This window comes from Carya illinoinensis, chromosome 4, assembly GCF_018687715.1.
Source record: "Carya illinoinensis cultivar Pawnee chromosome 4, C.illinoinensisPawnee_v1, whole genome shotgun sequence".
Taxonomy (NCBI): domain Eukaryota; kingdom Viridiplantae; phylum Streptophyta; class Magnoliopsida; order Fagales; family Juglandaceae; genus Carya; species Carya illinoinensis.
Window position 1 is genome coordinate 35052409 of NC_056755.1, and position 18415 is coordinate 35070823.

At 36.8% G+C, this 18415-nt stretch overlaps 2 protein-coding genes across 2 annotated transcripts; both read left to right on the forward strand.

Moving 5' to 3' along the window:
• Positions 1-2475: 2475 nt before the first annotated feature.
• Positions 2476-5294, forward strand: LOC122306798 (probable phospholipase A2 homolog 1). The gene is made up of 4 exons (XM_043119315.1): positions 2476-2699; positions 2816-2855; positions 3021-3140; positions 4860-5294. The coding sequence occupies exons 1-4, from the start codon at positions 2601-2603 to the stop codon at positions 5036-5038; spliced, it is 438 nt and encodes a 145-aa protein (XP_042975249.1). The 5' UTR covers positions 2476-2600; the 3' UTR covers positions 5039-5294.
• A 1718-nt stretch (positions 5295-7012) lies between these two features.
• On the forward strand, positions 7013-12796 carry LOC122308082. The gene is made up of 7 exons (XM_043121242.1): positions 7013-7288; positions 7597-7729; positions 8424-8527; positions 8954-9125; positions 9275-9415; positions 9497-9737; positions 9855-12796. The coding sequence occupies exons 1-7, from the start codon at positions 7251-7253 to the stop codon at positions 12416-12418; spliced, it is 3393 nt and encodes a 1130-aa protein (XP_042977176.1). The 5' UTR covers positions 7013-7250; the 3' UTR covers positions 12419-12796.
• The last annotated feature ends 5619 nt before the right edge of the window (positions 12797-18415 follow it).

Genomic DNA, 18415 nt, shown 5'->3' on the forward strand with positions numbered 1-18415 from the left:
AATGCTACTGCTTTAATAAGTATTTCTCTTCCCCCTTGTGATAATAAATTCTCTTTCCAACTTTGCAATTTTTTCCAAACTCTGGATTTAATCTAAGCAAAAGTTCTTGATTTAGGTTGAATCCTAGATACTTATCAAATTGCTGAAAAGAATTAACACCCCAAAGCATCATAAGCTCTTTTTGGCTATTTTTTGAAACATTTTTACTGAAGACCATTGCAATTTTTTCTCTATTACTCTTTTGTCCAGAAGTAAGCTCATACTTGCCCAATAGTGATTGATATTTTTGTTTGTGTTGGCATTAGCTTTATAGAAGATGACACTATCATCGGTAAACAGAAGATGATTAATATGAGGGGCTTCTCTACAAACTCTCAGGCCTTGGACTGAACCTTCTCTCCTAGCAGTCTTTAGTAAACTAATTAAACCCTTTCTGCATAACAAAAACAAGTAAGGGGATAGTAGATCCCCCTGCCTTATCCCTATGCTTGGGAAAATAGGCCCATTTGGTACCCCGATTATCAACACAGAAAAGGACATAGTCTGAAAACAACTCATAATTAAGGAACAAAACTTTAAGCAAAGCCTAACTTCAGCATAACTCTCTCTAAAAAGTCATACTCTATCCTGTCATAAGCCTTGCTCATGTCAAGTTCCCATTTCTCTTCTGCCTTAAATAATTAACTACTTCATATGCAATAATCAATCTCCCAGGGATGAAAGCACATTGAGATTACGATATAGTACATGCAAGCACCTTTTTGAGTCTGTTTGCAATCACCTTAGGCACTAGCTTATAAATCACTTTATAGAGACTAATAGGGCGATAATCAGCCACCATCTCAAAGCATTTCTTCTTAGTAATTAAACTAATCAAAGTATGATTAAGATAAGTCAGTAGGTAACCCACCTGAATTTTGAGTTTGAAGCACAACTGAACAGGCAGACTTTACAATGACATGCCAAAATTTCTGATAGAAAATAGGGGACATCCTATCTGGTCTAGGGACTTTTGTGGGGTGCATTTGTTGTAAGGCAGCAGTGACTTCATCAGCAGAGAAATTCTTTGTGAGTTTAGCATTCATTTTTGTAGATATTTTGTGCTCAAGATCCTCTAAAATGTCTAGCTGACCGCTTTGCTCAGATGCTCTAAACAGAGCTTTGAAATAGTCTACAACCAATTTATCGTGCTGATCTCCCTCGTGCCATTCACCTTTATCATCTTTTTGCTTGTTGATAAAATTCTTCTTCAATCTTCGTGATGCTTTTATATAAAAATATCTAGTATTCTAATCACCTTCCATTAACCAATGAGCTTTTGATCTCTGTCTCCATGACTTCCTCCATTTCTAGCCAGACTTGAACATCTTCTCTTGTAGAATTAAAGCTAGCAACGTCAACATCTGATGCGTCTAAATCATGCAATTGTTTTAATCCATTTCTAGATTTGGTCAATTGATACTTAACATTTCCAAATGTAGCATGATTCCAAACCTCAAGCTTCTTACTACAATAAAAAAGGTTAACTATTATTCCAAACCTATGACCTCCATCATATTATTCCTACCCAAACCAATTTGCCATGAATCCTTAAGGATCTATGCACATTTTCTCTTACCCACCCCAATAGCTTCAAATCTAAAAGGTTTCTTCTGTCTCTCAGCAATATATATTTATACATAATGCCATATTAGTGTAGCAAAATGGAGGTGAAATATAAGTTTAATACATAATATAACTCAAAAAACTATTTATGATAATAAAAAATAAAAAAAGGAAAAAAAAATCCATTTTTGAATGGTAATTCCCTTGAGTGCCAAAAGCTTGGGTGCACGGATCTCCCTCCTTATCCAAAAAATGCCCGAGATTCCGAATAACTAAGGCCTCGTTTAGTTACGCACGGATGAAATGAGATGAGATGAGATATTTTGTTGAAAGTTGAATAACAAATTGCTATAATATAACTTTTAATATTAGTTTAGTTTTGAAATTTGAATAATTAAATTGTTCATTATATTTTGTATAAAAATTTTAAAAAATTATAATAATTGTATGAGATGAGATGAGATAATGTTAACCAAATCAGCCCTAAAGTTCAACGTGTATACTAGTTGTTAATACTCATTTTTTGTTTATCGTAATTACCAAAATCAGATTAATAGTACTATGTCTTAAAAAATAGTATATCAATTATAATTTTTTGAAAAATTCTAAATTAAGCCTATACACCACATACCACATATTTTTTTATTTTTTTTTTAATTTTTTTTTTTGTGCAAATGTTTGGTATATGGATAATGAGTAGAAAAATTTAATTAGTTTAAAAATAATAAATTTAAAAAAATTTTAAAAAATAAAAAAGATAAGATGTATGGTTTGTGGAGCTTATGAGTAGTATAACTCTAATTTTTATTAACAAATTATTTACTTATTATAATTTTATTTAATTGAAGGTTTTTTTTGTAAGTTCGCCACTTTCCTTGGTTCGTTAAGAAAGGACCTTGGAATATAGAATAGGAATCGAGAAGATACCGACGACGACCACGACAGGAACGAATCGTAAGGGGAAGGTGCCCGACGACTCAATTTTGCCAGCGGAAATGCTGCGTGGTGCCGGATTCTCCCATGTGTCCGTGGCATTGGCCCTCGTTTTCACCTTTCTCACCTTCTTCGCCGAGTGCTCTATCAATAACTCCGAGGTAAATCTCTCTCTCTCTGTTTGTTTACAGCGAAAACGTAACTACTCCATTGAGAATTTTCGGATCTTAAAAACCCATTCCTGAAAACTTTAATTTCCGACTCTCTTGAGCAACAGGTAACGTGCAGCAGAACCTGTGTTGCCAAGAATTGCGATAGTAAGCCCGATCCAGATCCTTCTACTACCTTTATTAATTTATCTAAAATCTCTCGTTACCTGTTTATTTGTTCATTCGATTACGAAAGTTCGTTTTCTCTTTTCGTTTTTTTTTTTTTTTAAATTTTTTTTTTTTTTAAATTTTTTATAATTGTTGGAATGCTAGATGCTGGGATAAGATACGGGAAGTACTGCGGGGTAGGGTGGACCGGTTGTCCCGGAGAAAAACCGTGCGATGATGTCGATGCTTGTTGCAAAATTCACGACGAATGCGTCGGAAAACATGGTACATTTCTACATATCTATTGGATTTGTATTCATAAACATCGGCTTTGCAAATGTTTGAGACATTCTTTTTTATAGATATTTTTGTATTGAATTTCCTACAGATAAATTTGAGTAGTTCTGCTGAAAGAGGAAATTAACACATGTCCATTGCATGTTATATGGTCATAAGCATGGTAAAAGTATGATCTTTAGAGTAGAATTTAAGCTCTAGATTGCTTTATATTAACTGTTCAATGTGTTATTCGTATAGCTATAATAATTGTAAATCTTCGGTGTCAAATGAAATGGAGAAACCAAAAAAAAAAAAAAAACAAATGATTCACATGTTTCTGGTCTATGTTATATTTTTGAGAGAATGGTCTATGTTATATAAAGGCTAAAATGTTTAGCATGAAGAAGACGTTGCAGAATGATGGTTCAGAAGATTAATATTCATATGCCTGACTTTGATTTAATTGATTCAAGGGGATGTTGGCTTCTGGAAAGCAATTAGGTCCTTTTCATGCCATTTTCTTTGCAGGTTGTTTCAGCTGAAAAACGAATAAACTCTGTGGTTATAGTTGGGGGACTTCATGGTGGATTGGTGTCATTGTTGTTTTTCTTTTAATCTCGGTGGATTTTGAAAGATGGAAGTTATTATGATTATATGTTTTTTTTTTTTTTTCAAGACAGATTCACGTTATTTCGAGAACACATTTACTTTTTTGGTTTATTATCCAGTGAGGAAAGGACAAAGGGTAGCACCTTGTGACCAGCATAAACTGATATCTGCACTATTGTACCAGCTTAAAAATGGTTGATTGCATGTAACACAAAAATCGTAGAAATGTGAATATGATGACATTATATTAAGGATCATATTTTTACGGCTGAAAATTGTATTTCTGAATCCTGCTTGCACAATAATTATGTTGAGGCCACCTCCAAGATCCAGCATGCTCCAGTATAATCGCCCTGTATGGAAGGGCAGACCTACATTAGCCTTTTGGGGGGCCCCAAAGGTTTCTAAAAAATGTAAAAACTAGTGCTATTAGTTTGTATAAATTTTCCGCAAAGTTAATTATTTTGATCTCAGGCAAGTTCCATTGAATCCGACAAAAAATATATATTGAAGTCCAAATTAATTTAGTTTGCTGCTAATAAGAGTGTTCATTTGAGATGTATGTGGAATTATGGGCTTCTTGATACGAATCCCCAAAGCTCTTAAAGTATCGAATATCAAAGCTTAAGCGTGTACGACTGTATGAAACAAACACTACAACCTAAGATAAACCTTTTCTCCATCCAAACACTATGCTTTCTGTTTTTGAATAGGTTTTGTTAGTGTTAGATTTAGTCCAGCAGTTCTGATACTTATAATGTTACAAGAAACAAGACTTACGACTTGCTTTGACAAACATGCATACACACACAAAACAAGACTACAGTTATGTAGGTGCTTATCTGCATATAGCTTATACGTGTGGAGGCGAGGAAGACTGCAATGCCTAGGGAATTTCGTAGGGTGAGAAAGCATTGGATAACTTGTCAAGGAAAAGAAAAATGATATCTTTGAAGAAACCAAGATGGTTTTTTTTTTTTTTTCCAGTTATGATCAGTAATTATTATAGAAATTGTTATAGAAATTATTGGTCTGTTTGTCACTGGTGATTATAGATCTTCCCCAAGTGATTGTGTTGTTTCTTTTACATCTGATCAATAAAAATGGGTTTTGCAGGTTTGAACAATGTGAAATGTCATGAGAAGTTTAAGAGCTGCATAAAGAAAGTACAGAAATCTGGGAAGGTCGGATTCTCTCGGGAGTGTCCTTATGAGACAGCTGTGGCTACCATGGTCCAGGGTATGGATTTGGCCATCTTAATGAGCCAGTTAACTAATTCGAAGTTTGAACTCTGACTTGCCAAATTGAGGGCTACTTAAATTCGAAATCATTTAGCAAAATATTAGGGAAAAAAAATGGTTGAATCTGATTTTACAGATATGGAACTTTGTTAATTATCAATATGTGGATCCGATAGTCCAATCTGGTTTGGGTTGTGTTCCCCAGTTTTGAGATAAAAAATCATGTCAATTTCTCTTCCCCTTCTTTTCTTCCTTTCCGCGTGATGTATAGATAGAATTTGTGGCAAAAGAAATCAGGCTTTTTCTTCAAGATGTATCATGTATGTTTGGGAGCTGGTGTGGGTTGTTGAGATGCGCATATAACGTCGTAACGATAGATTGGATTAGTATGTTTTTATGACACAAGGTGATTTTTTTTTTTTGGTTGGGCCCATGTGTGAGAAATTCATTAGAGGGGAGGATGCGGAGGAAGATTGGAAGAAGGCGACAAGAAAGAAGACCGGTAATAATTGCTTTGCATTCGCCCTTTTCGCTTAGTCAGAGTCGCCTCTTTCGATTTGACCGCTGTTGTTCTACAGTTTATACACATGATTCAAGAAGCCGCGTGTACCTCTGGGAAGAAAAGAGGATCCAAAAAAAACACGCTAATTGTTTGTTCGGGCCGGGCCGGGCCTTCGGGGTGCTAGAGTAGCCATAAAAGGTGGCTATTGAAGTATAATTTTTTTTAAAGTATTTTATATATATATTTTTAAAAATATATAAAAAACCAAAAATAAATAATAAATAATAAATAAATAAATACAATCTTTGGAAAAAATAAAAAAATAAAAAAACTTTGTCGATGTACCTATCCTTTTCATTATCTGTTTCCATAAAGAAAAATGTTAAATGGCTTTAGTTTTATCTTTTCATCTTCACCGTTTGTATATTTAATTTTTTTAATGGTTAAGTAAATAATTATTAATAAATTAATATATTTTTAAAAATATTTAAAGATGTTTAAAAATATTTTTTTTTAAAAAAAGTATGATTGTTTTAGTAGTAATTTTAAGAGAACAAAATGACAAGTAATATTACTCTTTTCAAAATGACATGCATACAAATTAAATCAAGCTTACTCAAGCTTTCTAGAAATTTTTAATGGTTAATTATCTTATTATAGTATAATTCAGATTTGGGGAAATTGCACTCGGACAGTCGGACCCTCTCAAAACTTCTACTCAATATTTTAAATTGGAAACATAAGTTGTAAGTTTGTAGAGATAATAATAAAAAATTAAATGTGTGAGGTGACATGATGTTAAAGTTGATTTTAGCAAAAAGTGTACCCCGTAATTTATGTTTTAAATTTTTAGGTGTTACTGATAATTTTAATAACTTGAAGATTATAATACCAAAAAAATTGATAAATTAGAGATAACGTGTACCGTAATAATGCCCATCGTTTCCGAGTGCATCTTTTGTCTTTTCCTGATTGATAGGAAAGAATCGAAAGAAAAGAAAGTGGGTAACAAGTTGTTTTCAATTCCAGGTAAATCAAAAAAGAATTTGTAATTATTGATGTGATAAAAAGCCACAGTATAAATTAATGGCTTCGCTTTCACCAATCTAGCAAGGAAAATGTAATGTAAACTCACGTGCAAAGAAATCTCTTGAGCCCCCACGCGTTTAAGTCTGAAATATTTTATTTTATTTCTTTTAGATTTTTATATAAAATATAATAAATAATTTAATTTTTAAAATAATAATAATATTAAAAAATAATATTTTATTTTATTTTATTTTTAATTTTTATTTAAAATCATCTTATCTTATTTTACAATTCAAAACGTACTTAAGAAATTTTTAAATTTTATCAAAAAAAAAAATTTATACAGTCGTAAAGTATATTTTTTTTAAAATAGGAATATATATAAAATTTACGAAATAAATTTATTTATTTATCAAATAGAATTGGCGAAACGGTGTGCCTTGTTTCTTCCTTACCAAAACTTACGGAATAAAAAAAACTATAAAATGTAATTTCATTGGCACTTTAATAATCGGTACCGCTAAGTCCCATTCAATTCCGTTTTCAACTTCCGTCGCCTCGACGATTCCTCTTCTCTCTCTCTCTCTCTCTCTGTGGTTTGAATCCCGCTATCAAACATCAATTACGAATAATCTAAACCGCGTATCGGTTCCTTCCGTGTCCGATTCCTAATTTTGCGACGTTTGTTCTGCAACTCGAAGGATCTGAATTTTTTGGTATCTACTTTGTGTAGCTATGTCTATGCTACATAGGAGTTTCAAGCCCGCCAAATGGTAATTTCTCCTATGTTTTCTCTCTTTGTTTTCTTTTTGGCTATTAATTTTCAGTCTCTGTTTGGGTTCTGAGAAATCCTTGGAAATGAAACAAATTTTGGGGTTAATGAATCGGGTTCCGGTTGACTTGGCTGTTGTCAGATCCCCAAGCTTTCTCTGAAACCAAACAGATTCTCTGTTGCGTGCTTCTTTCTTTTGAATCATAGCAATGTTTGTCCTTTCCAACCCCTTCCGGCGGCGTATTCTACTATTTGATTGACGGAATGAATTTTAATTTGTTGGATTTGAATCGCTGGTTTCTGTTGCAGCAAAACAGCGTTGAAGCTTGCGGTGTCGCGCATAAAGCTGTTGAAGAATAAGAGGGAAGCACAGCTAAAGCAGCTGAAGAGGGAAGTAGCCCAGTTGCTCGAATCTGGGCAAGACCGGACTGCCAGAATTCGGGTTTGTTATGACAGTTTGATTATAGTATGCTTATTATAGTTTGATAATCATTCGAACGTTTTCGAGTCATCTGTGGAGGTATTAGTTTTGGTTGACTATCATTCGTACGGATATTATCTTAATCTAAAGCTGCTTTTTGGAAAGAAATATGTGATGGACATGAAGCGAACAGTTTCCTGGTTTTGGCAGCTCCAGTGGTATTAAATCTACCAGGACCAAGATCTTTCCACTTTTCTATAGTGGTTTATTTGAGGCCATCATTTTGGCTTTTATTGGGCTTTAGTAGCAATTTTTTTTTTTATAGGTATGGGCTTAAGTAGCAAATTAACAAAGATTAACAACATATGAGGTCTTACGTTAATGGTGAATTATATCTTTGTTTTGGTGGTTCTTCTTTTGTTAAGGTTTCATTTAAAGGAACTGTATGCCTTTTGTCCCTTTCTTCTTCTTGTTCTCCTTTTATGGTGATTTAGGTTCTGCTTGGTAAGTCGGATGAAAATTTTGAGTTTAAGATGAAATATTAAAACATTATATTTTAATATTATTATTGTTTTGGGATTTGAAAAAGTTGAATTATTTATTATATTTTGTATGAGGATTTGGGAAAGTTGTAATGATGAGATGAGAATTTTGAGTTTGAGATGAAATTTTTGTTTTACCAAACCGAATCTTAACTTTTTGTGCTGTGTCTCAGGTTGAACATGTTGTCAGGGAGGAGAAGACAACAGCAGCATATGAACTTATTGAGATATACTGCGAACTTATTGTGGCACGTCTATCAATCATTGAGTCACAAAAGTATGTAAATGTATAGAAAAACATAATTATTATCTCAAATAATATTACATTTTGTTGGAGTTTTCATGTCGGAGATTTATGCTCTTGTTTAAAATCCTGTCTAATTTTGTGGCTTTAAAGTATTTCTGTGCCAATACAATTTGAGTTCTTTCCTGCTGTGTGAGACATGAATTACAGTCCTTAAGTGCTCTCGTGTTAGATTCAGTATAACATCTTGGACTTAGGTTGACATTTGACTTATAAAGCCATTAGAAGTAAATGTCAACATTATGATGTTATCCGTGAAGGGTAGGGTGTATGGAATTTTCTCTTACCCGTGCTTAGGAAGATAATTCTGTCAAAATAACGTAGTCTTTTTTGGTCATACTTTTTTTTTCTTGGGTTTTGAGAGCTCGCATTGTAGTGACCTATTTTGTATATTTCCAGAAACTGTCCCATTGATCTGAAGGAAGCAATTTCAAGCGTAATATTTGCAGCTCCAAGATGTGCAGACATTCCCGAGCTAATGGATATTCGCAAACAGTTTACTGCTAAATATGGAAAAGATTTTGTCTCTTCTGCAATTGAATTACGTCCAGATTGTGGTGTAGGCCGTATGGTAAGTTTTCAGACAGTGTGTGTGATTATTATTGGATGGTTGAAATTACTGATGGTGGTGTATAATCTGTCAAAGATCAATGGTAGTTGGTGTTACTGCTTTTTTCTTTCTTCGATGTTACTGCTTATTTACAATGTTGTCTTATTCAGTTGGTTGAGAAATTATCAGCCAAAGCACCTGATGGCCAGACCAAGATGAAAATCTTGAGTACCATTGCTGAGGAACATAATGTCAAATGGGATCCTAACTCCTTAGAGGAGCAAGATACCAGGCCCCCTGAGGATATTCTGGTAAGATTTGATCATTTCAATTATTCCATACTTTAATTTACTTGCTTTGTCTATTAATACAATTTTGAAATGTTTGATCAGAATGGACCAAACACTTTTGAGAAGGCCAGTAAAATATATGTGGAGCCTCATGTCCAAGTTCCATCTATTCATGATGGCAAGGGACCTCCTAGTGTTCCAATTCTGCCTAAACATGATGTACCTGGAAATTTCTTTGAGCACAATGCAAGATCATCATCTCGCTTGCGAAATTCTGATTCAGATATTGGGGCTGAAGGAGGTGCAACATTTGGCACTTTTCAAGCAGATATGGGATCTTCAGGTATGTGATTATTCATTTAAAGATGGTAAACGCTTATTCCTTTAAGGTCTCACATAGAGCCAGTTTTGTATATCTATTATCTCTCAAAGTGGATTTATGGTGTTCTCTGTCATTTAGGAAATGAAACTGAAGAGACAGAGTCTAGGCATTCATATTCTGGCAGTGGCGATGCTCCTTCAATGGGTAGGCAGAATTGGAATATGGAATTTAAGGATGCTACTGCTGCTGCACAGGCTGCTGCTGAATCGGCAGAGCGAGCAAGTATGGCTGCCAGAGCAGCTGCAGAGCTTTCTAGCCGTGCGAAGGTCATTAAGCAATATTCTATGAAATCACACAAGTCTTCTACTGATGTGCTAAGCGGTGAAGGGTCTCAAAAATATTCTGCTTCCGAATCTCAAGGTGAACACCTTGCCAAACGTCCAGTTAGTAATGCCTTTCCTGGAAGAATTTCTTCAATACATGATGAGCAAATTGATCACGCTGAACGAGATATCCTGGCTGGAGCAACTGAAAGCTTTTACAGGGATGAGCATAAGGACAATGCTACATATACCTGGTCAGCTTCCTCGAAGTCAACTACAGCTTCCATTTATAAGAATCCATTGGCAAATATTTCCCAAGAGACAGATAGATATCCTCAAAAGACTTTGTCTGAGCTGAAGAACAGAGAATCTTTAGGTGGAGTAAGCTTGAAGAAACAATCTAGCAACAATGAGATAAAAATTTTAGGTGAACTGAATGATGATACAGAATCTGAGAACAGCAACAATGAGATAGAATTTTTTGGTGAGCTGAATGATGGTACAGAATCTGAGAAGGTTAATTATATTGGAGATTTAGGGACCAGAAGGCAATCCAGCAGAGCTTCTTCTGATTCTTATTCTCACACTTTTATTAATGACCACAATGATAATTTGAATTTGAACCACACGAAGTTAGGGAGTGATGTTGGTCAGAGACCTTTTGTTATTGATGAAGGAAACAGCCATAGTGACAATGAGAAGACAACTTCTTATGACAAGGGTTCTGTAGTTTTTGATGAATATGGCTCAGATGATGGTGATGACTATAAATTCGATGTACAAAATGAATTCAAGGGACAAGAATCGAGTTTGTATTTTTCATCTCCAGGTAGAAAATCAGCTGTAAATCTCTTACAAAATACAGATACTTGGAGACACGGGAAAAACATGGAAGAACCATTTGAAAAGTCCATTTCTCAATCACATTCTTTCAGTGGGCAGCATTCTACACATGTATTTCCTGAAAGTTATACAGTTCCTACAGAACCACGTGACTCGTTGGATGCAACGTATGACAATTCAGATGACCAAAGTTCAGATGATAATGAGAATCTAGAGAAATCAAAGTTTGTTGCGAATACGGAGCCTGGTATATATCCTAGCAAACAGGATGATTACGAAAGAAATTCTGAGTTGAACAAGAGTGCAAGTCATGGTTTAATAGGATCCTCATCTGCAGAGATGGAACATGTGGCATATAAGAGAGAGCCATTGTTGCCACCCTCGTCAGTTGATTCGGATCCCATGGAAGTACGCCTCGAAAAAAACCAAGGAAAAGAGTTTCACGCTGTATCTGATAGAAAGTTTGGTAATAGTGACCTGCCATCTTCAAAACATGAGATAACTGGATTGCATTCCAGGATTGAGGACAAGGAGCACATGCCACAGTTACCGGATACTTGGAAAGATAATGAACTTCTGAAAGAGTCTAGTTTAGAAAGTGGTAACGAGTTGAGGTTTGGAAAGTTAACAGGAGGCCTTCGGAATAAGGGTCTCAGGCGTCCACCTTATTCTCGGGATCAATCAGGCCATGCCTCATTATTCAAACAAGCATCAGGCGATTCTTCTTCCAAGATTGAGCAATTTTCTTCTTCAGTAATGGTCAGGACTACAATTAATCCTGATGCTCACAATCAAGAGCCACACAATCAGAAAGTAACTTCAAAACAAAGTAAAGAACCGAGCTCAAAAGATCTGGTCTTCTCTTCTGATTCTGATAATGATGATTCAGAGCAACTCTCACCACAGAATATTAGTATCAATCAAGAGCCATACAATCGGAAACTAGGAACTGAACTCAATAAGAATTCAAGCTCAAATATCCCAATTCCATATTTTGATGTAGATACTAGTGATTCTGAGGAAGATCTTCCTAAACAGGCTTCCACCAGGAATGTACGCCCAATTACTGTGTTTTCGCGAAGGACAAAAGCTCCTTCTTCAAGTACAAGGAGTTCTTATTTGAAGGCTACAGATGGTTCTGAGGCGTCATTGACTCCTGACTATGGAGCGAGAAGGAAATCCTCTTCGAGGAGCTCCCATGCTACCGAAGTTCCAGCAAAGCCCATGTCCCAGACCAAGAGCTTGGATCATTTGGGAAGTTCTGAGCGGCATGTGACAGCAGAGCAGTCAACTTCTAAGCCAATGCCAGCATCCAAGAGGTCCTTGAATGAGGAAAGTTTAAAGTCATCCACAAGGAAATACTCCTCCAGTTCTCTTCCAAAGACACAAACATCAGGTAGCTCCAAAATTTCAGAATCTGCAAGTCCGAGTATGGAGACTCCACCTACAGAAAAGGCTAGTCATGTTCACCCAAAGCTTCCTGACTACGATACCCTAGCTGCAAAATTCCAGTCTCTACGACGGAGTAGCGAATGAATTTAGTTACTTGCACATAAAATAATAAAATATAGTCTATTTTTACGTGATTATTATGGCTATAATTATCATTATAGAATTGGTGGTGTTGTAATTAACTTCTTTATCTGAGATTTAAATGAACTTGGTTATAGGATGTGTAAGATGAAAGTCTCCTGTCCAAAACGAGCCGATTGTTAAATTATTATGATCATTTTTCTTTTTTCTATAATTCCCTTCTTTTTTAAGCAAATAGTGAAATAGAAGGGCACATTTGTTTGCACATTGGTGTAATGTAATAGAATGTGCTCATTTGATTGGGTTTAAAATTGTAAGAATGAACATTCGTAAGAATCCATACTAATGTCTTATCTATTTGTGGGTTGCTCTTGGATTTCAGAAGGCTGGCTTGCTTGATGATGAAAAGATACTTGAGAATGCTCTAATACAAGATGCAATTATTGTGTCAACTCTTATGTTCTAAGATATGATAGATAATGTCAGGAGATAAGGATATAGAATATAGCAATTTTTTTTTTTTTGAAACCTACCTTGAATCTGTTGAGTTGTGTAAAAAGTTTTCTGATCCTTCTCCAGCGTTTAGATATGAATGTCATCAATCTATGATTCTATACGCCTAGACTGATATTGGGAGATTACTATCTTCATAAAACGAACGGGAGATCTGTCCACTTCATATGCTACTTAAATATAGCTAGTGGTTGGCATCAGTCCGGCATTTCTGAAAACGAAATTTGATAATTATTGAGTGGATTTCAGAGTATAAAATGGAGTTTATTGGGGACGTCACGTTGGCCACTAGAGCCTAGAATAACCTTATTCATGAACATATAGAGCTTTATTCTCAGAAAAATAAAAGAGAGGAAATTTCTACGTTTTGGGTAGAAAAGTTTTATTCATAATTTCTATACTGTACATCACATATAATTTTTTTTATTTGTATTTATATTTTTTTTCTCTCATTAAATATTTAGTAGATGGATAATAAGTAGAAGTATTACTTTAGTTTAAAAAATAAAATAAAAAATAAAGTAGCTTGGTGTATGAATGAAATGTAAACAAATGGTTGCTGTAATGAAATAATGAGATGACCGAAAGGTGGTTGTGGAAATGTTTCAAAGATTTCATACGTTCAGACTCTCCAAGAATTAGTTCGAGGCAATTCCAAAACCTCTAATGGAAATTTCCAGATACAAGACGACAATTCAGAATGCCTTCTCCCCCTTTATTTTTCCCACTAAATACCCGTTTCTTACCCTCGTAAACCGACTGCAATTTAAAAGACTAAAATCACCCTTTTAACTACATGGCACTCTATGCCACAACGTAGAGTTTAACAAGGGCAACCTACATCATTTAATAAATTGCCAGCCTGTCAGGTTCATAATAGAACGATGAGTAGAAGGGTTCTTTGGCGTATATTCCGATGTATCACGCTGGCAGACTATCAACCTAAGCTACACAAATGGACCTCTTAATAATAATGACTCAGTTGATGACTATGAAAATACCACCTCAGCAACATAAGCTTCTTTAAACCTTTCCATAGAACTCGAATTTTGTTATTGACAGCCATTGTAAATATTTCTTTACCTGTACCTCTCATGTGTATATCCACCTTATCCTTGTTCTATAAAAGGATCCCTTCATAATGCAAAATATGTGTGGAAGAAATATACAATGAATTACAGAAGTTTTTTCTTTGCATCTTTTTTGATATGGTATCAGAGCTGCTGACTAGCAGTCTCTTGATCCAATCCTCACAATGGCCACAGAACCTCCCAAACTTTCTCCCATATCTCATGTAGTGTCTATAAAACTCAGTCACGATAACTATCTCTCATGACAAGTTCAAATCTCCGCCTATCTTCGAGGCCAAGACCTCTTCTCTTACATTGATGGTACAACAATTGCCCCATCTGTTACCCTTCCCACTTCCTCTACGGACTCTCCACCAAAATCCAACTCAGAATATCTCTCATGGAGTCGAATTGACCAAGCTATTCTTAGTATCCTATTCTCATCCCTCATTGACTCAGTTATTGGTCATGTTATTCGTTCCAAAACCTCTCGTGAACTATGGCTCACTTTTGAGTCCATGTTCAGCTCTATTTCACAGGCAAAAGAATTTCAAATTTGCTTCCAACTTACCAATTTATCCCAAGGTGAACAATCCATTTCTGAGTTCTTCAATAAAGTTCGCATGCTCTCCAACACCATGACTGCTAAAGAATTCATCACTTATTTACTAAATGGCCTTGGTCCTTCATACGAATCTTTCATTACCTCCATAACCACCAGATCGGATCCCATCACCTCTCAAGAGTTCTACCATCTCCTCCTTATCCATAGAAATTGCATGTCTCATCTCTTCCGTAACAATTCCAGCTCCCTCAATCCTTTCGAGCCCTCTGCCAACCTCACTTCTAATAGTTTCGATCCTCAAATCGTGGAGGCCGTTTCAATAGAGGCCAAAATCGATTCTCATCAAACAGAGGGCGTTCTGCTCCTACACACCAACCTCCCTCCACCTACAACTCAAATCGTCCAACGTGCCAAGTTTGCAATAAACCTGGCCATGTTGCACTCCAGTGTTACTCCTGTTTTGATCACTCCTACCAATACGAACCTCCACGCTCCTTTTCAACAAATTACACTGCTCCTTTCACCACCCCTGACTCCACATGGTACCCCGAATCTGCTGCAACCCACCACATAACACATGACCTATCTAATCTCAACCTCTCCTCAGAAGCTTACAGTGGAACTGAGCAAATACGGGTAGGCAATGGCTTTGGCTTACCCATCAACAATATTGGTGAATCCTCTCTTCAAACTCGTTTTTCTTCCTTTCATCTTTGTAATTTACTGCATGTCCCTTCAATCATAAAGAATCTGGTCTCTGTTGCTCAATTTTGTACTGACAATTCTTGCTTTTTTGAATTCCACTCTACCCATTTTGTGGTGAAGGACAAACGGACCAATTCACCCCTCATCAGCGGTCCTCTTCGTGACGGCTTGTACCACTTTCCACCGGCGTCGCCATCATCTGCTCCCTCCACCCATCTCGGTGAAAAAGCTTCCCTCTGTCAGTGGCACAAACGCATGGGCCATCCGTCTCTTGATATTGTCTCACGCGTAGTGCGCACCAACCATTTGCCTTTTGTCTCCAATGACTCTGTCTTCTTCTGCTCCGACTGTCCTTTAGCCAAAGCTCACCAACTACCATTCTCCTCAAGCAACACTCGGACAAACAAACCCCTTCAACTTATCTGGGCTGATGTATGGGGCCCAGCCCCTTTACTTTCCAGAAATGGTTTTTTCATATTACTTATCCATTGTAGACCATTTCACCAGATTCACCTGGTGCTTTCCAATTAAATTAAAGTCCGATGTGTTGCAAACTTTCACTGCTTTTATTAAATTTGTTGAGCAATTTTTTAACTCTAAAATCATTTCCATTCAAATGGATGCTGGAGGTGAATTTCACCCCCTCACATCCTTGTGCAAATCTCTTGGAATTACTCATCGCTTCTCTTGTCCTCACACTCATCAACAGAATGGACTGGTTGAATGTAAACACAGACACATTGTTGAAACTGGCCTCACCTTACTTTCTCACTTTCATTATCCTTTTGGAGTGATGCATTTGAAACTGCAACATACTTAATTAACTTACTACCCACTCCTGTCCTTCAAAATAAATCCCCATACCTTATGGTTTATCATAAACCACCTGATTATAAATTTCTAAAAATTTTTGGATGTCTCTGTTGGCCAAATCTTCAACCCTACAATCATCATAAACTACACTTTCGCTCCACCCCATGTCTTTTTTTTTTTGGCTATAGCCCTTCTCACAAAGGATACAAATGTCTCGATCTCAAAAATCATCGTTTGTACATCTCTCGTGATGTCACATTTGTTGAACACTTGTTTCCTTACTCTTCATCGTCTGTCAAACACACACAGCCCACCAAGCCGACTGTTAACCTTCCAATGCTTCCATCATCCATCCTTGGCCCAGGCCCATCTCTTAATTCCCCTTCTTTCAATCAACCCATCAACCCACCGTCTACACTTGAACAAAGCCCACATCAACCCATCAACCCACCTTCTACGCTTGAACAAAGCCCACATCGACCCATCAACCCATCAATCCATCAACCCAGTAACCCACAACCACCCATCAACCTGCAACCTGTCACACACGAATCCCCATCTCATATCCACTTTCCCACTCCTTTAGAACTAGAACTTCCATTGTCTTCTCAAACCCATGCTCCAACCGATACTACTCAAACTTCTCTCCTTCCTCCTCATTCTCAAATAATCACCAAGTCTCAAACAAATTCCTCTAAACCTCGCCAATTTTCTGATGGAACCATTCCCTATCCCACCAAGCAATGTCTCATATCCACCACCACCATACCCGATGAACCCTCCTCTTTCTCTGTGGCCTCCAAATTTCCCGATTGGCATCAAGCCATGTCCCGTGAGTATGATGCCTTAGTTCAGACCCATACGTGGACCTTGGTTCCACCATCTTGTGCTACTAACCTTGTTGGTTGCAGGTGGGTCTTCAAGACTAAGTTACATGCCGACGACTCTTTGGAACGGAGGAAGGCGCGGCTCGTTGCTAAGGGGTTTCATCAACAATTCAGAATCGACTACACGGAGACGTTCAGTCCTGTTGTAAAACCCTCAACAATTAGGCTAGTTCTCTCCATTGTAGTCTCCAATCAGTGGCCTCTTCGACAAATCGATATCCAAAACGCCTTCCTCCACGACGATCTGGCTGAGACCGTATTTATGCAACAACCTCCTGGTTTTGTTGACTCACAAAGACCGGACTACGTTTGCAGACTCAACAAAGCAATATATGGGTTAAAGCAATCGCCCCGTGCGTGGTTCTCTCGATTGAGCTCATGGCTACTTCAGTACGGCTTCTCAGCCTCACATGGTGATCCTTCACTATTTATTCTTCATCAAGGAAATTTCTTCATCTTTGTTCTCGTCTATGTAGACGACATGGTAATCACTTCTTCCTCCCCTTTTGCTATTGATAGTCTCATTACTTCTCTGAAAAATGCCTTTCCAGTTCTAACTTGGGTCGTTTGTCCTACTTTCTAGGGTTGGAACTTACATACTTGTCTGATGGCATTTGTTTCTCTAAAAAAAAATACATCACGGATATTTTGAAGAAAACAAATATGCTTGAAGCTAACTCAATCTCTTCACCCATGTCGGCATCTACAAAATTATCCAAGTTTGATTCTCCTTCGTTTGATGATGTAAGTCTGTTTCAAAGTATGGTTGGCAGCTTACAATACCTTTCGCTGACTAGACCAGACATATCTTACTCTATAAATAGGGTCTGTCAATTTATGTATGAACCAAAGATTAGTCACTGGACAACAGTAAAGCGTATCCTTTGCTATCTGAAACACTCTCTAAACCATGGCCTGTTCTTTTCATACAAGTCAAATTTCTCTCTTCATGCTTATTCGGATGCAGACTGGGCTGGATGCCCAGATGATAGGCGCTCTACGGGAGGGTTCTGCATCCTTTTAGGTCGTCACCTTATTTCATGGACCTCCTGGAAGCAACAAACAGTAGCTCGGTCAAGTACTGAGGCCGAGTATAAAGCACTAGCTAATACTACTGCTGAATTAATTTTGCTATAGACACTTATCAAAGAGCTTGGTCTCTCACTATCAACAACTCCCATTTTGTGGTGTGACAATTTGGAAGCCACGTACTTAACTCCCAATCTGGTTTATCATTTTCGGACCAAACACATCGACATAGACTTCCATTTTGTGAGGGATAGGATTGCTGCCAAAACCCCTCAAGTGTCATTTTGTAGCAGTAAGGACCAACTGGCTAACATATTCACCAAGCCATTAGAAGCAGACATGTTTACTACTTTAAGAACGAGTCTCACTGTGTTTTCTCCCCCAGTGGACTCGCGGGGGCATATGAACCTAAGCTACA